The 20,852-nt window shown below is 45.6% G+C and overlaps 3 protein-coding genes across 3 annotated transcripts; 2 read left to right on the top strand and 1 right to left on the bottom strand.

Moving 5' to 3' along the window:
• Positions 1 to 206: 206 nt before the first annotated feature.
• Positions 207 to 1,609, bottom strand: CCR75_008461 (uncharacterized protein; the record flags this gene model as incomplete). The annotated part of the gene is made up of 4 exons (XM_067966513.1): positions 207 to 616; positions 684 to 818; positions 894 to 1,130; positions 1,202 to 1,609. 4 exons carry the CDS (start codon positions 1,607 to 1,609, stop codon positions 380 to 382), a joined length of 1,017 nt encoding a protein of 338 aa, XP_067815674.1. The 3' UTR covers positions 207 to 379.
• An 889-nt stretch (positions 1,610 to 2,498) lies between these two features.
• Positions 2,499 to 8,561, top strand: CCR75_008462 (uncharacterized protein; the record flags this gene model as incomplete). The annotated part of the gene is made up of 1 exon (XM_067966514.1): positions 2,499 to 8,561. The coding sequence occupies one exon, from the start codon at positions 2,499 to 2,501 to the stop codon at positions 8,559 to 8,561; it is 6,063 nt and encodes a 2,020-aa protein (XP_067815676.1).
• Positions 8,562 to 8,839: 278 nt separating this feature from the next.
• CCR75_008463 (uncharacterized protein) lies at positions 8,840 to 10,136 on the top strand (the record flags this gene model as incomplete). Its single annotated transcript, XM_067966515.1, has 2 exons — positions 8,840 to 10,033; positions 10,095 to 10,136. 2 exons carry the CDS (start codon positions 8,840 to 8,842, stop codon positions 10,134 to 10,136), a joined length of 1,236 nt encoding a protein of 411 aa, XP_067815675.1.
• Positions 10,137 to 20,852: the final 10,716 nt, after the last annotated feature.

The raw sequence follows: 20,852 nt of genomic DNA, 5'->3' as shown, positions 1-20,852 counted from the left end.
TGTCCAAGCAGCAGAAGGGGAGTGTCCATATAGCAGCCCCCATCTTTTAACCCTTTATAAAGCAAGTGTTCTAAAGATAGTTTAACTCTGCACGCAATAGTGTACGTAAAGTGACGTGCGGCACCACTCGCACTGAAGCAGTGCGAAGTGGCCTTGTATAGAAGCATTACAAGTCGGCAGTGCTCCGTTACACCCACTTCGAATAGAAAAAAAGGTATTTTACCCATAACGTAAAATTGGGCCACATTAACGCTTAACAACTTGATGTTCAGCAAGTATTGCAGAACTGCTTTAAAGTTTGCAATATTAGTTTTGGAAAAGTAAACTCCAAATTATGCTATTTGTAAATACCAAATGCATAGCATCTGTTGTCTCATTCTTACGAGCGTGGACGCTGGCGCTGCACCGGTTCAGGCAAGCCGAGCTCGTGGCAGCGCTCATAGGCGGCCCAGATCGAGTCAGCGATGACGGCACGAAATCCATTCTTTTCAGCGCGGTAGAGGCCAGCAGCGGTGGTTCCGCCTGGGCTTGTAATTTTATTCCGCAACTCGACGGGGTGTACGTTTTCCGACTGCATGTAAAGCGCAGATCCTAGCATTGTTTGTTGCACCAATTTCTGCATAACATTCATCAAAAAAGAAAGCATGAGGTGTGAATGCAGCGACAATTTTTCAGCTTAATACCGTCGCCACAGGACGAGAAAAACCCATGTGGACACCCGTGTCGATCATCGCCTCAGCGACAAGAAAGAAATACGCTGGTCCAGATCCCGAAAGCGCTGTGGCCATGTCGAGTGCTTTTTCATCGTCAATGAACACCTACGATACAATTTGAAAAAAACGTTTTTTTTTAATATATTTGCATAAACAATAACTGATAAATGTAAACCAGACCTCAATGCCAAACGACCCAAGAATTTGCTTGGTCAATTCGTGCTGTGCACTTGTGACTTCTGACGACATCGCCCACACCGTCGCGCCTTCACCTATCATTGCTGGCGTGTTTGGCATGGCACGGACAATACGACTGTCCTGCCCTAAATACTTCTGCAGCAGCTTAATGGTAGGTCCTGCCATCACAGAAATGACCAAAGCATTTCGATCCATTGCCACTTTCACAGCCTGCAGCACCTGTGATTTTCCGCATCATCAATCAAAATATCGAAACAATGGCGAATCAAAGGAGTCAGCTATTGACGTACGTCGTCAATCATCTGTGGCTTGACTGCCAGTAATATTACGTCCGCATTTGTGACTGCCGTGCTGTTGCGCGCGTGCGTCTCCACGTTGAGCTTGGCGAACTTGTCTCGCATGGTCGGGTTGGGATCGGACACGACGATCTTAGAGCTGGGAATGAGCTCTGTTTTAAGCACACCCGTGACTATAGCTTCAGCGATGTTGCCACCGCCAATTACAGCCAGGCGACTGAGCTGAACCTCTGCGCGTTCGGAATCAGCTACGCTTTTCTGCGTGCGGGAGTAAATGACCGGCCCTGTGCCTTCCGTGGAGAAGGTGGCGCTTTGAACGCACCTCGATAGGTTTGCCGCAGCACCAAGGAAGGAGGTACGGTTCCATTTGCATGTGCTTCGATATGATAGCCTTGTAGCCATGTGCCTGGCAACGAGGAAACACATCCGGAAATGCAAACTAGGCTTTAATTTGAAACTGAAAAACTGACGAATAGTCGTTAATGTGCGATAACGATTGTGTCTTTTCAGTTCTCTATTTTGTGACTTTGAGCTATAAATGGCAATTTGCTTCAGTTATTGCAGCATTTCAAAGATATTGACGGCCGGTGCAAATACGCACGCTGTTGCCTCGTTGCTCTTTTCTCTGTGATGAGCATTAGATCTACGTACTTAAAATTAATCAACGTGCAACAATATTCCTTCCGCAAATTTTGGATGCTCGAATTGCAAACCCGAATAAAAGTATGGTAGCATGTGTGAAGTAACATTTTGCGAGGCCTGAAGTATTTCCTTTCATCAATGAGTTGCTTTAATTAGTGCTTGAAAGTCAAGTATTAAAAAATGATAATCAAGATGCACAAAAGAAATCACCTTTAAATTCCGCGAATGCCTCAGTTGGTATAGAATACTTCATGCCCTGGTGAATTCTTCGGCTCAATTATTCTGCTTGGCGGTTATCTGTGAATTCTGAGCTCGACCGTATTATTGTCGTTTGTGCCTTTGGCGCCCTGTAAACATAGCAAGTTTTGTCGAGCACGCAAATTTTTGACAAACAGCCCATGCTGAGCGAGTCGATGAAATAATCACAAGTTGTGAATACCTGTTTCCTATAGCAAAATCAGTTGCATAAGTTTGCCCTTGGTTACAGCCCTTCACAAAAAAATTAGCACAGCATTCAGAAATGAACTTTTAAAACAAAATTGGCTTTTTTGCTAGCATCGTATGATGAATAAGCAAGACGCTGAAATACAGGATCATTTGATTGGTTGAAAAGGGTTTATTTGCTGCGTGTTGGCCACTCTTTGTTGCAATGCAAGAGGACATTTGGGACGATGCATTGCTATCGGAGATTGAGGCACTCGAGACTCGTTATGTAAAATCTTGCAGCCGTCTAAATGATACGACAAACATTCCTCAATCAGCCTTTTGCTATAATAAGAATATGTGGAGCTGCAAGTCATGTACGCTGCAAAACAACGCGGCGAGAACTACATGTCAAGTATGCCAGGCACCACGAGTATTCATGTTGCACGAGGATCAAGACACTACCTCAGCCAAGAAGATTATACAGACTCGAATTACTTTCGACAAATCCACGACTTCACCGCCACAGCAACAATCCATAAAGAATGATGGTGTATGCTCAAAGCCTACATCATTCACCTTGACACAAAGAGATCAATTAGCAAAATCCGCTACAGCAAATACAACGCATTTTTCGTTAAAGTCGCCAATAAAGTCTTTTTATTCAAAACGAGCAAAAGAAGAGGTCAAGCCAGACAATTCGCTTTTGCAAACAACGCGGCGTGCAACAGGAGAAGACGCAGTGGCCAAAACAAGATATCTCGACATTTCTATACGCTCAAAAGGCGTGCCCGGGATTGATATTGATGCCGCACAGCATTTCGTGTACCCGACAAATTACTCTATTCGAGACTATCAATTGGCCATTGCAGAAAAAGCATTGTATCACAACACGCTCGTGTCATTGCCTACGGGCTTAGGTAAAACACTAGTGGCTGCAGTTGTCATGTACAATTTTTACCGCTGGTTTCCGACTGGAAAGGTAGTGTTTATGGCGCCGACAAAGCCACTTGTGGCTCAGCAAATAAAAGCGTGTCATGAAATCATGGGAATTCCGCTTTCCGATACTGCAGAATTGCAAGGAAACGTTCCTCCGACAATGCGTCGCGTGCTGTGGAACTCCAGACGCGTGTTCTTTTGCACCCCTCAAAGTTTGCAAAATGATCTTTGCCGAGGTATTTGCAAGGCAGAAACATTTGTGTGCATCATTGTTGACGAAGCTCATAGAGCTACGGGAAAGTACGCCTACTGCGCTGTAGTGCACGAAATTGAAGCAAAAACGCAACAGTATCGCATTTTGGCACTTTCGGCCACACCTGGAGCGAAATTTGATGTGATTCAAGACGTTGTGACGAATTTACGCATCTCCCATATTGAAAGCCGATCAGCTGATGACGTGGATGTACGCAAATATACGCACGCACGGCAAGAAGAGGTAATTGTTTGTCGTCTCGGCGACCAAATTTTAAAAATCAAGGCGCAATTTCTCAAGCTCTTCACGCCGATCATTCAACGATTACTTCGCAATCAGATTATTCGAAATAGCGATCCAGATAAATTGACGAGCTGGTACGTGCTGCAAGCTCGAGAGAATTTTCGAAAGAGCTCGACGTACGCGTCAAAGCGAAGTGCAGAGAGTGACTTAGCGCTTCTCGTGAGTTTGCTACACGCCAAAAGTTTATTGACTGGTCATGGACTCAATAGCTTTCGTGATCAAATCTTGAATTGGGTGGAAGAACGAAAGAATGGCAAATTGTCGTGGTCCAAGAGAGAAATGCTACAGTCTTCGGCATTTCAAGTGCTTGAAACAAGTTTAGCATTAAGCGGTGATAGCTTATATAGTACTGTGAGCCATCCAAAGCTATTGAAACTTCGTGAAGTGCTGTTAGAGCACTTTCAGCGCCATGATGCAGGAGCTTCCAGCACACGAGCCATCGTTTTTACGCAGTTTCGTGCAAGCGTATCGGAAATTGTAGCGCTACTGCGTCCACTTGCACCTATTGTTAACGCGCAGCCTTTCATTGGACAGGGTGCGTCCGGCAAAGCAAAAGAAAACAAGGGGCAGTCTCAAAAAGTACAGCAAGAAATTGTGCGTAGGTTTCGAAAAGGCGACTTTAATGTCCTTGTAGCCACATGCATTGCCGAGGAAGGCCTGGATATTGGAGAAGTTGATCTTATTGTCTCTTTTGATGCACTTACGTCGCCTGTTCGGATGATTCAACGACTGGGTAGAACTGGACGAAAACGCGTTGGCAATGTAATTATCCTCGTGACCGAAGGAGACGAGCAAAAGAAGTTGATGCGTAGTACATCAGCGGCGAAGACTGTTAGTCGCGCGCTAACAACTTATAAAAGTAGATTTATCTTCGCAAAGTGTCCGCGTATGCTTCCAACCGGCATTTACCCGCAATTACGAGAGCTGGAGATGAAAATACCAACTTTCCATGCTTCTCAAGTTGGTGGGAAGATGTCGTCGACAATTCTTGACCCTAATACGTGGCAGCTCAGTGATGCTGAACGAGCTGTGGCGCTGTTGAAGTTTTTTCCGGCAAATTTCGCGAATAGCTGTAGAAATAAGCTGGTGCCAATTGTTGCTGATCGGGCACATCTACTACGGCGCCAATCGCGTACGTTGGTGCGAAACAATGATAGCACTCAAGTGAGTTATTCTGTTCGGTCGCTTATTTTGCTACGTCTAGTTCGCGACATTCACGGTGTCGACGAGAATTTGGAAGATGAATCTGATGATGATGACAGTATGAATGCTGATAAGGAAGAAGAAGCTGAGGTGGCGAGCTCGAACAATCGTGCAAATTCTGTGGAACATGGAAATGAGTGTCATGCAGCATTTTTAAGGTCTCGAACAACCAAGTTTCACAGCACTAGATTGAGTATAATCGACTCGAAACTGAAAGGTGAGATGACCTCTGCTTCGCAACAATGTAAAACGCCCGATGAGCCCGATTTTGCAAGCACATGGGACAACGTATACGATACAATTGGAGAATCGATCTCTTCCTTTGACACGCACTTTAGCCCGCAATATGCCGACTTGATAACCCGTAATATCTCTACTACTACTGAGGACGTTATAAATTGCAATGGTTGCTGTGAAAATACTGCTTCAATGACCCTTACAGGAGAAAAGCAGAAGATAGATGCTTGTAAAGCAACATCCTTGTTGGTTCCGACCAGCGAGGACGATATGACTGAGGCGAAAACAACTGCCTCTGGCAGCAAGTGGCCTGACTCTAATGTTTCTAGAGGCGCGAAAAAGCCAACTCGAGATTCGACGCTCTCCTTTAAAAATGTCAGTCATCACAATTTCTCAAACAGAGCTGAGACGGCTTCGCAAACCTGTCGAACGCGACAACTGGTATTTGATGAAAACGCTATTGATGCCAATCCACTGACTTTTACGCAAACAATGGAGCTTTTGCCAACAGAGCCAGCTAGAGAAGCTCAAGTACTACGTTCTAAAAAGCACGAAACGCCTCGAGCCACAAAGGAGAATTTTTCAGAGTTACCACCTGTGTCGTGTGCACAAAAAAGTGTTAGTGCTGCCAATGAAATGCCATATTATGAAGAACAGACCGAAAACGAATTACAATCCTTTGAATTACTTCCATCATTGTCGAATGGTCCTGTAATGGCATCTAATTTATTAAATGTCTCGCTACGTGCAGCTTCTCCTGATAAAAAGTTTGTGGGAGCTGGCATTCAAGAAGACAAAGCTCATGAACGAGTTGACGATGATTTAAGTTCTGTGGTTGCGAATGAAAGTAGTTTTCTTCAAGCAAGCAATATTAATTCCAAAACACGAGCAGACTCTGACGCTGAAGATATGCTAGCTATTAATCCAATGGAATTCACGCCCCCGTCAAAAAGGTATTTAGCCGAGTATATTCATGGTGCTACGCATACAAATCAGAAGGAAGTTGATTTCGAGCATAAGGACGATGGCTGCTGTGCTGTGTGTCTTGAGCGTGAATCATATGATGATGATCTAATACTCTTTTGCGATGGATGTAACGTGGGAGTTCATCAATTCTGCTATGGTATTCTCTCTGTACCCGATGCCGAGTGGTTCTGTGCCGTCTGCTCGGTGGCTCTAAAGACTGGCAACGATGTCGCTGCTAATCCACCACGATGTCAGCTCTGTCCACACCGCGGGGGTGCGTACAAGCGGACGGGATGCCACCACTGGGTTCACGTTCAATGCTATATATGGATTCCAGAGTTACAAGTCGAGCAGGGAGTGGATGATTCTCTTATGCTTTCTGAATTAACTCGACTTGATCCAGACCGCAAGAATCTCGATTGTTCAATATGCCATTCGCAGATTGGTAATGGAAAGATTCAATGCGCACACAAGCAATGTTTGACTGCCTTTCATGTCAGTTGTGCCGCATTCGCTGGCTATCGCATGGATCAAGTCGATGTTTCAGGCAGTGACGACAAGGAATGTTATACTTTATTTCTAGCTTACTGCTCATTACACCGCAAATCTTCTGCTCCAGTATGCGCTTCGGATTTGTCAACGTTACCTGAGAAAGCAACGGTTTCCCTATCCCATCCATCACTTTCAAAACCTGCAAATATTGCATCTCCTAGTCACTTATTAGCATCGCCTTCCTCTGCGGAGGTCGAAAAGAAACGTAAAAAGTTTCGGCGACTTAAACGCAAGTATGAGTACTCTCCCTCCCACTTGTGTTCACAGCCAGAAGCGTCAAGAACATTGCAAAAGCGTCTCAAGAGAAAGAAGAAGCAGCGAGAGACTTCACGAGCTTTAGCAGCTGCGTATATTGAAGAAACAGCTGAAGTGCAAGGGGGAGATGATGATGATGACGACGATGATAATGAGTATGGAGAAGACGATCAAGAGGCGGCGGACAATTCATTTATTAACGATTCGTCGCAGCTTCTGTATTCACAGTCGGTCAAATCTTATGAAGACGTTGGGGATCTCACGTCAAAGAAGAAATTGAAATCAAGTCCCAATATGCGGGCTATTTATGCGCAATCACTTTGTGCATCACAGACTTCTCCACTACCACTAGGTAGGCACTGGGGAGCACTTCGATCAAATGGAATTATCCGTGCTTGTCTTGATAAAATGCATACCAAAACGAAGACTACGACGACGCCAACAACTGCTGTAGCAGTTGTGGAGGAATTCCAAGCGGCTTGTGACCAACGGAATTGCTTGCCAGCTGATACGATTCAACTCGATTCGCCTACCATTTGTCCGTTGAATCAGACCAAGAGGTTGTTTAATGACACTTTGCATACCGAGATGGAAACAAATGGCATTGAAACTTTCAACACATTGGAGGAAAATCGGCAAGAAAACTTGAAACAAACAAAATCACAGACGTCACTAGTTTGCAACAACATTTTATTGTCGAAAGATGACCAGTTGGCAAATGCACGAGATGTGAGAGCAATTGATTCATTCCATTTGACGAAAGAGGGAATGGCTCATGACGGAGAAAGTGCTGCGTATTCTCATTATTCGAATGGAACGTTGACGTGTAAAAGGTCTCTTGTTCCTGCGAAACGGTCCGTGACGTCTACTGTCGATCTAACTTGTCATCACTCGCAAAGGTTATCCCAGTCAATGAAGTGGAACATTCTCGTAAGCTCGACCTTTGCCAGCTCCAAAATATATGCAATCCTTTTATCGTCCAAGAGCGCCGACTGTGGCGTAACAATTACAGATTCGCTCCATGTCGATGTTTTACTTAGTGTGCGCACCGCCGTTCTTTTCTTAACAAGCCAACAAGTACACGCGCTGAAGAATACACCTCCAAACCAAAATGAAAAAAGCGGCTTGTTGTTTAGATTGACTTTGGCCATGCACAAGAAAGTCATTGTAGCTGTTGTTCACACTGGTGAAAAATCCGAGATTCAGCGAATTCTACCGTTTCCAAACGTGACAATTATTGTGCAAGATTGCATCGATACTCTATGCTCGCAACTTCACCAAATTGCACACGAGGATCTCGTCGAAGGGTACGAATTTCCTTCTTTATGTCTTGGTCCCTTAAGTGATCAGGTTCCAAGAGCGCTAGACGAGAATTTCGCATCCCGACTCGAGTTCTTTCGCTCTATTCCAGCTTTGTCACTTGACAGTGCACTGAATTTAAGTTTTCGCTTTAAAAACTTTTCAGTAACACAAGTGCCAGTGCATAAATTTAACGAAATGCATTGGAGAAGGATGTTGCCATGGATCTCCGAGGCGTCAGCGGTGGAGATTCAGAAACATGTGCAAAATATACGACGTTGAGGTTGTAAAGTATGATAGTTTAGCTATCGTCGGCTGACTATTTAAAAGCGCAGAAAGCGACTAAAACGGTCATGCCCGGTTCACTGCGAGGTGGCATGTCTTAGCCACTTTTTGTGTGCAAATTAGAATTAGGTAATTACTGTAAAATACACACGCTCCAATAATGGGAGCAGCCACAAGCAACCCATTTATCGACACGAAATTTCTTAAAAGTATCGAAGCCGCTCGGAGTTGCCCAAAATGTATTCAATTATTGTGTATCGACTCCATATTCCACAATGGAGGACATTCTTCCGCAGAGCAAGAAGCAGCACCGTAAGCAGGAAAAGGCTCGATGGTTAGCGGAGCGCAAGTCTTTGCAAATACTGGAGGGCTTAGCATCTTCCAGGCGGAAGAGTAGAAATCACCGTCAACGAATTGTCCCGCCTTCCGCTGCTGTCCACTTTGAGCCGTGCATGTCGACTAATTGTGACAATCGAGTGGCTGGACACTCGTGCGTCGTGCGGAGAATTGAACCGTACGTCCATCGCTTTGCGCTCTTTGCAAAAGACCGGTGGACGGATCGTAGTTTGCGTGATCTCTTTGCCAGTGAGTTTTCCACCCTCTCGTCAGAATACTGCGCGCGAGCAGCTCAGCTGGGGCTCATTCGGGTGAATGGACAAGAGGCGAAGCTGGACACGATTCTGAAACGTGGAAGTTTCTTTGAGCACGTCGTGCATCGACATGAGCCTGCAATTCATTTCCCGATCAAGACTGCCATGGAGTTATCGACATTGGCGTCGCTATCCACGACGTGGATCCATTTGGAGACAGACGACTTGATGGTGGTAAATAAACCCTCGGGCGTTCCCGTGCATCCAACCGGCAGCTTTCAATTTAATTCGCTGACGCATATACTGCATCATGACAGACAAGGGATTGCCGCAGAGAAGGAAAGTTTAACACAAAAGCTCTATCCAGTGCATCGATTGGATCGATTGACGTCAGGACTGCTGATACTCGCCAAATCGGCGGAAAAGGCACGCAGTCTTACGGCTGAGCTAACAAATCCTTCTATCAACCAAGGAACTGGCATGCGTTTGGTGCAGAAATACTACGTAGCGCGAGTTCAAGGCGACTTTCCCGTCACGGCAATGGGTTCTGCAGGCATTGCTAAGTTCTGCTCAGCATTTGTAACGATTGATAGTTTACGTGAAGAATACTGGCGCGTGGAAGCCCCAATCGGTTTGATGTCACCACGCCAAGGACATAAAAGATGTGTGAGTGAGTCAGAAGACGCCAAGCCTTGTGTAACGCTAATGCGTCGTCGTGGAGACTCCGTGGGTGGCGAAAGTATCGTTGAATGCCTCCTTTTAACGGGTCGGACGCATCAACTTCGAGTGCATTTACAACACGTGGGCTTTTCAATCGTAAACGATCCGCTGTACGGAATTCCGAATGAAGACAAAGGGATGAGGCTTGCAATTAGGCAAGTACAGAATGTCCTCTTTGATGCTGTTCCAATTTCATATTACCAAAAATTTCATCATGAAGATGATAAACTTCGATGTACTCGAGTGTGCGAAGTCTGCATAGCTAAAATCCAAGGAATTTTCGAGGTTGAAAACAAGGATGTAATTATGTGGTTGCATTCCTATCGATATGAAACCCCCAGTTGGTCATTTGAAGTGCCGTTGCCGTCTTGGGCCACATTGCCAACAGCATTGCCCATCTGATTAACATTGTAAAATTGCAAAAGTACTTCTCTCTGCACGACGTGCAGAGGAAGGCTCTCAGTAGCTAAGAAATCTTAGCTTACGCAGAGTAAATTCTAAGGCTTTATTATAGAGAAAACGTAAAACTGTGATAATATATCAAGTTCCTACGTAACGATCTTTTATCTACCACTGACTTTATTATATTAATAACTATCTATGTATGGCCCGCACAATCTTGTCTTATAACGATTGGCGGATATGGTAATATTGGAACAAGTCAAAGTTAATAAAGATAATATTTGTACTTTTCCTCTCATAGACCAGGTTGTTAATTAATATATTATCTAAAAAAGTAGATATTATTTGGAAAATATTACTTTACATAGGAATTTTTGGAAAGCTTATCCATAAATCGATGTAGGCCATTACATCTACTTGCTCCGCGGTCCAGTCAGCACTGGACGCGCCCAAAGAGAGAGACAAATAAGATATATTACATGTTCTGTATTAGTTTATAATGAAGTTAGTATTAAATAGATAGAAACAGAAGAACAACTTAATTACATGAAATACAGTTTACTTTTAGCCCTCTTTGCAGCAAGAATCTCAAAGAAAGTCTTCTTCTGCACGTACTAGTGTACGTGAAGTGACGTCTCGCACAGAAGCAGTACAAGTCGGCAGTGCCCCGTTACACATGGTAGCACTTTGTAGTCCGTCCAAGGACCACAGTTCTATCATCTAACATGTCCATGTTAAATAATAATGGAAATACGCATCACGTTTAGCGTGATAAATACTTATTCTAAGTGACATAGAAAGGAGTGCGGCCGAACGAACGATTTCGACCGTAGAAAATGATGCCATCTTGGCCATGCTGTCCGGTTTGGACAGATTTGCCCTCCATTCAGCCATCGCCAAGTTCATATAACATGAGCTTGACGAGGCGAAGGAGAAGGTAGCCTTGCTCGATCAGTAAGGCTCTCAACAGGCAGGACTGTTGAGGTTGCAAGAGGTACAGACCCCTGTATCTGGGATGACGCACACGCGTCGTCCCAAAACCTTAAAGATTGACATATCTAAGTATAGGGGGTCGTAGAAGACTCCCTCTCACGATGGTTTGTCGTGTTGGAAGATGCCATAAGGGCTCGTCACATCGTCGACGAGCAAATGCAAGTTGCATTTGCTCAGTCAAACCTGGCAGGTCGTGCCAAAACTTGGGCATATGCCTCAAGTTGGTGACCCGTACATATTTGGCTAGCTAGAGGATTTTCAATCCTGGCTCCAACAGAAGTTTAAGCTGCCCAGGGCTGAGTTAAAAGCTCGATCAGAGCTTCTGAAATTTAAGCAAGGCAAGCGTAATGTTCAAGCTTACGCCCAGCGTGTACGACTATTAACGAATTGTACCATGAACAATCCAATTTATGAACACACGTTGATTAAGGTAATCATGGAAGGTCTTACGGATGGTCCCGTGAAGACCCATTTGTTCCGCTGAAACTGGATACGCTTGAAGAAGCATTATCCATTTTTAAGATTTTGATGCAAGTTTATTAGCAAGGTGTATGCGGAACAGGAGGACATTAGCTTGAGACAGGCTCAAACTAGTTTGTCATCGTATCGTCCTCCGTGACGACAAGAGCTTGGAGGTCCAGAACCTATGGACCTCGCTTTCGAACAGTAAGCGATTGCAGAGATGCAATCAATGTCAAAAGTTAGGTCACTGCGGTCATGATAGAAAGTGCCCCACGCCCAGTACCGCTTATGGACTGAATTTTAAAAGGGTAACGGTCGCGGGTCCGGCGTCGTTGCGAAATCGCAACAGCGAGGCGGACCACAAAAAAACGGTTGGGTCAGTAAGAGCGCATCGCCCTACTGATTCAGCAACCTCAAGAGAATTTGCAAATCTCTTGACATAAGTTGCTCCAGACACATAATCATTATTTGTCTCTGCACCTGGTGCTGAGGTATACCTCATCACCTTGAAGTAGAAAGTGACAAATGATTTGTCACTTAGGGCCCTAGTGGACTGTGGAGCGTCGAATACTTTATTCGTCTCCAGTCGCTAGAGGGTCGTAAGCTCAAATATCTTGAGCGCGACATCCCTCCAACGACAGGCGCGTCGATAATAGTGATGAAACCCGTAGTGAGATTTCACTACCGTTAAGATTAACAGCTTGATGATGTTTTCATCGTACTGGATTTGGATGACAGACTTGATGTCATCCTAGGTTTACCTTGGCTCAGAAAGTATGAGCCAATAATCAACTGGCAGTCTCGATCCGTAAAGATGCCTGCCACTTGTTCATCAGATGGCCTTCTGATGAACGTGTTGGCGCGTCCACAAGCGTGTGGATCACTACGGCTGAATGCGATGGCCTCACTTGTGAAATGGTCGTTAGTACGACTGCACAAGATCACAGTGTGATTACTAATCACAGTGTGGAGTCAGCTGCCGGCGGCTGTGCGAATGCACAGGCAGTGCTGAAGGTCCACCACCCGAATAAGTCGAATGAATTGAGACATGAATGTACGTCTAGCGGGCTACATTCAAGGAAGGTACCGGTTGTCCAAAAAAGACAACACGATGATCCTAGACCGTAGTTGAGAGTCGACCGTAGAGGACCCGACTGTGATAGCGCAATCATATTCGGAAGATGTTAAGGGAATAATCTTCGCGTAGTTGAGAAGAAAACCCTCAAATAGTTAATGCTGAATTCAGCATCCCAAGGAATTAATTCCTCGGCAGCCTGTGGATAAATTCCAGGAAGAAAACGAGACATTGAATGTCTTGGTTAATGACGGATCAAGAGTAGGCGCTTACACTCTTGATATGTATGTGCCTCCGAAGTTACCTTCGGATATAACTCAAATATTTACCCTAGAACCTAAACGGTTCTTGAGAGATCTGCACAATGGCAGAATCAAGCAGATCTACGTAGTCTTCACAGAAGGACGAATACGCAACCGATATCCGGTCAGCGGTAATTTTTGCTGAGAACGAACGAGTTCTCAGCAGCTCATCGATGGACGAAAGTGTCCTCGATGTGAAGACTCGGCTTAAGAGATATACTACTCAATCCTGGAAGTCACTTAAGACAGATCCTATATAAAAGGATTTGATTTGAACTCGGGGATGTATTCCCTGAAACAGTTCAATGCGAGTTGCCTAAGAATTAAGGCACTCGACATGAGATCGAGCTCAAACCGGGCTCGAAGTACTGTTTCATGAAGCAGTGGCCACTACCTCGTGAACAAGTGCTTGAGATCGATAAATTCTTTATCGATCGATTAAAAGCGGGTCATGTAAGGTAGTCAACCTTCCCACATAGCTTACCGACCGTCTGTGTGCGAAAGGTCACAGGAGGGTGGCGGATAGTGCATGCATTGAATGAACTGAATGCTGCAACGGTGCCGGCTGAAACCCCGATACCTAGAATAGACGCAATCATAGATGCTTTGTCTAAGAAAACCATCTTTTCGTCTATGGATCCGATGGATGAAATTTATTAGATCCTTATGCGTAAACGGGACGTCCCGTACAGAGCAGTGAACACTCCCAGTGGGATGCTTCGGAAATGGCTAGTATTGCCACAGGGGCTTAGTAACGCCCCTGCAACATTCAACAGATTCGTAACGAATCTGTGGAGACCAGTGCGAGAATTTGCAGCGAGTAATTTTGACTATGTATTCGTCCATAGCCCGGCTATGGACGGAAAGACGGACGTGGAAGTTCGTAAGCTAACGTTCGCCAGGTTCTTACACCTATGCGAAAGCATAAGTTAAACGCAAATCTCAAGAAGTGCATATTCGCTGCAAGCGAAATACCACTTCTTGGGTGCATCGTTGGTAAACGTGGCGTACGCCCCGATCCCGAAAAGATCAAAGCAATCACCGACTGGCCAGTTCCAGTCGATGTCAAGGGACTTAGAAAGTTCCTTGGTTTAGCGGCGTACTTACACAAGTACTCACGCAATTACGCAGAGATGACAGTACATCTCTCTCGTCTCTTGAAAAAAGACGAGAAATGGCTATGGAACGCTGATTGTCAGCGCTTCTTTGAAGGTATCAAGCAAAGCTTGATGCAATCGCTCATCTTGGCGATTGCAGATCAAGACAGACCATTCCATGTGGTCTGTAACGCCAGCGATTTCGCAATCAGCTGTGCAATATTGCAATACGGTACGGGCGGCGCGGAGCGCGTCTTCGGTTACCAATCGCGTCAACTGCAATCAACTGAAAGCAATTACCCAGTGCATGACTCCTTGTCATGAAATATGCACTGGCTAAATTTAGGTCTATCGCTCGGAGATGGAATGCTCATCGTATATACGGTCCATGCGTCATTACACACGGCCGTAAACAGCCCACACCTCTCGCAAAAATGGCGAGGTGACTATCTATCTTCGTGGAGTACAATTTTTCCGTGGAAGTTAAACCAGAACGACTTAATGTCGTCGCTGATGCGTTGTCACGCCGACCCGATTTCGAGCTGGCTGCGCACTCCAGCAGTAATTCAAATAATCCCACTGTTACAACACTCATTACAAGTGTTCCGTCGTCAACTTTGTTTGATGACATTAAGAAAGCCTACACAGAAGATAATGACCTTCTGCGTCAACTGGGTCATCTCATGAGTCCATCCAATCAATCTTTCAAAGATTTATTGGCTTTATATTGATCGTCATCGATTGATACACAACGTGCAACGGCTTACTGTACTACACAGCTGTTGCCGGCGATACTTCACGTGTCGTCGTCCCAACTCACAATGATTTGCGCTTGTACATCGATGTATGTGTGTCACGATGCACCAACAAGTCGGCGTCGTGGACGTGAGAGAACCATCTCACAGTAAGTCGCGACTTTTACTGGCCCTGCCAGTATCAGTTCGTGCGCAAGTATATTCGCGCTTGCTAGGGGTGTCAACGGGTGAAGCCTAGCCCTTCATCCCGTGATCTTCTACAGCCTCTACCACTTCCGGCAGAATGCTGGCAGTCCGTATCTATGGACTTCATCTTCGAATTTCCAGAATACGATCACAAAAACAATGCAATCCTTGTTTTCATAAACAAATTCAGCAAAATCGTATATCTTGCTGCAGTATCAAAGCCAATAACGGCTACGGGCTATGCCCGTGGCTTTATCGACACGATATACAGACTCCACGGTATATCATATGAACTGGTCTCCGATAGAGGCCCACGGTTCACGGCGGAGTCTTTGCAATCCGTGTTTCGGCCTCTCGGAATTCGGTTGAATATGTCAACTTCTAACTATCCAGAGACAGATGGTCAAATGGAACGCGTAAATCGCGTCCTCAAAGAGATACTTCGAGGTTACGTCCAATCATAACCTAATTGACGCGAGTTTTTACCGATGGTCGAGTTCGCCATCAACAATTCGGTGCATGTGATGTAGACGCATGTACCGTTTTTCGTGAATGGCTTACGCCCATCCACGCATATCCCGGGGTGCGGTGGGCTTGCACGAGCATAATTATTTCTGGCTCATGGTCATCACTCGTCGAAGTTACCAACGACGCGAGTGGTGTCGATGTCGAAGCAATCGATATCGAAGATGAGAAAAGGCAACACAAATGAACCAGCAGAGAAATTTCTGCTGGCTTGAGAATCAGTAATCTGTTCGTACAAGATTCCATTGCTAACGCAGTGGACCGTCAGAAACGGAACGCGGACAACCATGGAAGAGCAAATGTTCTTTCGTTTAAAGTTATGACCGAGTTCTTTTCCCTACGGTAAACTTATCTGAGCGTTTAGTTACCAATGTGGGTTGTAGTAAACTACTACCCAAGTACACTGGGCCATTCCATGTTTTGCATCGCAGAGGCGATGCGTACACAATAGGCTTGCCACGTAGGATGCGAACGCATCCTACGTCTTACGTTGGTCGACTCCACCCGTACCAACAGTACGCGGTTTTTTCCGAGGACGAATCTGACCACCCTTTTCAAAAATCCCTAAAAGATTCGTTTGGTCACGAACCAGATCTAATGCTGAATTTGGAAATTCTCATGTCGGGTCCGAAGATCCTTAAAACCGCGATGAGTGGAAGACGTTCGATACGCTGAGTCTTCACCGTCTGTTCAAACGAGTGACGCTTACCGCGCTCGTCGTGATCAAGACGCTCCCCCAATACATGGAGGAAGTAGTCGAGTTTGTCGATCTTCGACTCTAGAACCGACACATAGGTCGGATCTAATTTTCCCTCCTCCACCTCAACCGTTGGTGGATTCCCACGGTAGTCAACGTTTCCTTGCGGAACGCATCGCAAACCACCGTGATATGAGGGCGCAGCGAACGTATTATCTTATTCGCTGGCGCGGTCACCCACCTTCGCATGACAGCTGAGAGTCCTTAATACCAGCTGGTTGTTACAGTTGACGGCCTCGTCCTTCAGTATGACGAGACCCATCGGAAAAGGCGCCCCTGGCGCTTGCGAATTGATTGCACAGCGTCAGTCGCTTCGCGCATCTCGATAGAGATGCCGCCCTTCTCCAAGGCGAAGAAAGAAAATAGACATCCTCTTTCACTCGTTTCGTGTTGTCGACACAACATGGACAGGAATCACCCCACGTGAGGCACGGAAGTCCCGCCTCACGAAACAACCGATGTAGTTTATACCTTGCACCAATTGGAGTTCGATTTTCAAACTTACGCGAATAGCGTTAAGTATTTAAAGCCAGGCTTCGCGTTCAATGTCTTTGATATTGCGAATAAACGCGTTCCAGGCTTGCATTAACGAGATTTATCTCGCTTGTTGTTGCCACTATACCATCGATGCTTAAGAAAATCATAAAAAAATCTTCTTCAGCGCGAAAGTTCTTCGCGCTGGGATCAAGGCCATGTAGCTTTGTCGCAATAAATAAGGGATATTTATTGTGAGGGGCAGTCTCTCCAGACAAGCTATTGACTAGCCGTTCAAGCAAAAGCCACGGCTTCTTCCAGGGCAAAACGAGACATTTTATTGTCTACGATCCCCTGAGTGGTATCCACTGAAGCAGGGGTACCACAAGAACTGTTATTACGATGGCTTACGCCATCGTCATCACCACGACAGGAATATGTGCGGGTGACGGCACGGTAGACGGTGCTGGCGATGAGGAATCATCCTCATCGTCGGAACCAATCATGCTATAGCAAACGCTATAAGCACGTCTATACGATTGAGCCCCCTCATTCGAAGGCTCATAGTCAGACGCCTAACGATGATTGGGCGACTGTTCTGTTATCCCCGAGACGGCCATTTCGTCCGACTCGCATTCGTGGTCGACCCCCAAAGAGGGGTTGTAATCACGTGGCGAATTACAACGTGCATCCGCAACATCTAGTGTTGCGGGAGGAGATGATACTACGGCAGACGGAACGCTTCCGCAAGGGACAATAATGCGTCGCCCGCGGCTGCATGAACCGCAGCCGAAGGCGCCGCACTATTCGCATACCGCATGGACTTGTTAACCATGCGATCAAATAAAAATGATGGTTTTGACCAATAAAAATCTTTTTTAATAAAGTGGTCATATAGTGACCACTCTACCCAATGACAGTCAGATTGATTGTCGTTAAAGGGAGGGGGGATGTAACATGAAATTAACACTTAAGGCTGTTAGTTAAAATATTATCTAAACGGTAGATAATATTTGGAGAATATTACGTTACATGGTAATATTCTAAAAGCTTATCCATTGGTAGATATAGACCTTTATATCTACTTGCTCTGCGGTCCAGTTAGCGCTGGACGCGCGTAAAGAGAAATACTGATAAGATTTAATTACATGTTTGTATTAGATTATAATAAAGTTTGTATTGAGTGATAGACAAGAAGAACTTAACCATATTAAATACAGCTTACTTTAACCCTCTATAAAGCAAGTGTTATAAAAGAGAAGACTTCCTGGCGTAGAGACAAGACGCCTCTCAGAGGCCGGGACAATCACGTCCCCAAATTTTCCAGCTTGTAATGGNATGCTCTGGGAATGGCTAGTGATGCCTCAGGGGCTTAGTAACGCCCCTGCAACATTCAACAGATGTGTAACAAATCTGTTGAGACCGGTGCGGGATTTCACACCGAGTTATTTCGACGATGTATTCGTCCATAGCCGGGCCATGGACGCAAAGACGAACGTGGAAGTTCATAAAACTCACGTTCGTCAGGTTCTTACACTTATGCAAAACATAAGTTGTACGCAAATCCCAAGAAGGGTGTACTCGCTGCAAGCGAAATACCACTTCTTGGGTACATCGTTGGTAAACACGGCGTGCACCCTAGTCCCGAAAAGATCTAGGCAATTACCGACTGGCCAGTTCTAGTCGATGTCAAGGGACTTAGAAAGTTCCTTGGATTAGCGGCGTATTTGCACAAGTACTCCCGCAATTATGCAGAGACGACACTTCATCTCGTCTCTTAAAAAGACGAGAAATGGGTATGGAACGCTGATTGTCAGCGTTCGTTTGAAGGTGTCAAGCAAAGCTTGATGCAATCGCCCAGCTTGGCGATTGCAGATCAAGATAGACCATTTCATATGGTCTGTGACGCCAGCGATTTCGCAATCGGCTGTGCGTTAATGCAATACGATACAGACGGCGCGGAGCGCGTCGTCTGTTACCAATCGCGTCAGCTGCAACCAGCTGAACGCAAATACCCAGTGAACTCCTTGCCATGAAATATGCACTGGCTAAATTTAGGGTCTACCTCCTCGGAGATAGACCGTTCATCGTATATACGGACCATGCGTCATTACGCACGGCCGTAAACAGCCCACACCTCTCGCAAGAATGGCGAGGTAGCTATCCTTCTTCGCAGAGTATACTTTCTACGTCGAATATAAACCAGGACAACTTAATGTCGTCGCTGATGCGTTATCACGCCGACCCGATTTCGAGTCAGCAGTGCACTCCAACAATGAAATAATCCCACTGTTGTAACACTCACTACGAGTGTTCCATATCAACCTTAGTTGATGACATAAAGAAAGCCTACACAGAAGATAGGGCCTTCTATGTTTGATGGATCATCTAATGAATCAATCCGATAAATCTTTTAAAGAGGCTTCGCCAGTATCAGTTCGTACGCAAGTACATTCGTGCTTGCGAGGTTTGTCAACGGGTGAAGCCTAGCCCTTCATCCCGTGCAACTCTCCAACCTCTACCACTTCCAGCAGAGTGTTGGCAGTCCGTATCTATGGACTTCGCCTTCGGAATTTCCGAAAACGATCACAAAAACAATTAAATCCTTGTTTTGTAGACATATTCAGCAAGACAGTGCATGTTGTTGCAGTATCAAAGTCGATCACGGCTCCGGGCTGTGCTCGTGTCTTTATCGACACGGTATTCAAAATCCATGGGTTACCCCTTGAATTGGTCTCGGATAGAGATCCGAGATTCACGGCGGATTTCTGGCAATCCGTGTTCCGATCTTTCGGAACACGGCTGACTATGTCAACATCCGATCACCCGGAAGCGGATGGTCAAACAGAACGCGTACATCGCGTCCTCGAAGAGATACTTCGAGGTTACGTCCAATCGTATCCGAATTGGAGCGAGTTTTTAACGATGGTCGAATTCGCCATCAATAATTCTGTGCATGCGTCTACAACGCATACACCGTTCTTTGTGAATGGCTTACGCTATCCTCGCATACCCACCAAATTAGAGGGATCCTCTAGTTTAAGGGGGGGGTGGCCTCGCACGAGCAAAACCAATTCTGGTTCATGATCATCACGCGTCGAAGTTAACAACGACGCGAGTGATGTCGATGTCGAAGAAATCGACATCGAAGACGAGAATGATCTCATGGCAGTAAGCACAAAGCGTACTGAAAAAGACAAAACAAATGAGTTAGCAGAAGAAATTCAGCTAACTCGAAAATCGATAATGCATTTCGTTCAGGATCCCATTGCTAACGCAGTGGACCGTCGGAAACACAATGCAGACAAACATGGAAGAGAAAATGTTCAATCATTTAAAATTATTGATCTAGTACTACTCTCTACGGTAAACCTACCTAAGCGTTTAGTCACTAATCTGGGTAGCAGTTAACTATTACCCAAGTTCATTGGGCCTTTCCGTGTACTGTATCGCAGAGACAATGCGTACACAATAGAATTACCACGTAGGATGCGAACGCATCCTACGTTTTACGTTGGTTGGCTCCGCCCGTACCATCAGTCCGCGGCTTCTTCCGAGGACAGATCTGACCACCCATTTCAAGAATCCCTAAACGATTCTTGTGGTCGCGAACCAGATTTTCATGTTGAATTTGGAGTTTCTCGTGCAGGTTCCGAGTTTCCTCGAAACTGCAATGAGCTGACGACAGCTCATCGCGAACAGCGTGATATTTTCGTTCGTACTCCAACATGGAGTACGCACTCTTCGAACGGTCTTCCAACCGCTCGATATGGTGAGCCTGCACCGTCTGCTCCAACGAGCGACGCTTGCCGCGCTCGTGGTCAAGTCCCTCCTCCAAATCATGGAGGAAGTGATCGATTTTGTCGATCCTCGACATTAGATCCGACATACGGTTCGGATCTAATTTTCCCTCCTCCACCACAACCATTGGTGGATTCCCACGGTGGTCA

Source organism: Bremia lactucae, linkage group LG8, assembly GCF_004359215.1.
Source record: "Bremia lactucae strain SF5 linkage group LG8, whole genome shotgun sequence".
NCBI classification, from domain to species: domain Eukaryota; phylum Oomycota; class Peronosporomycetes; order Peronosporales; family Peronosporaceae; genus Bremia; species Bremia lactucae.
The sequence above is the reverse complement of the archived record's forward strand: the minus strand, read 5'-3'. Positions and strand labels throughout refer to the sequence as shown.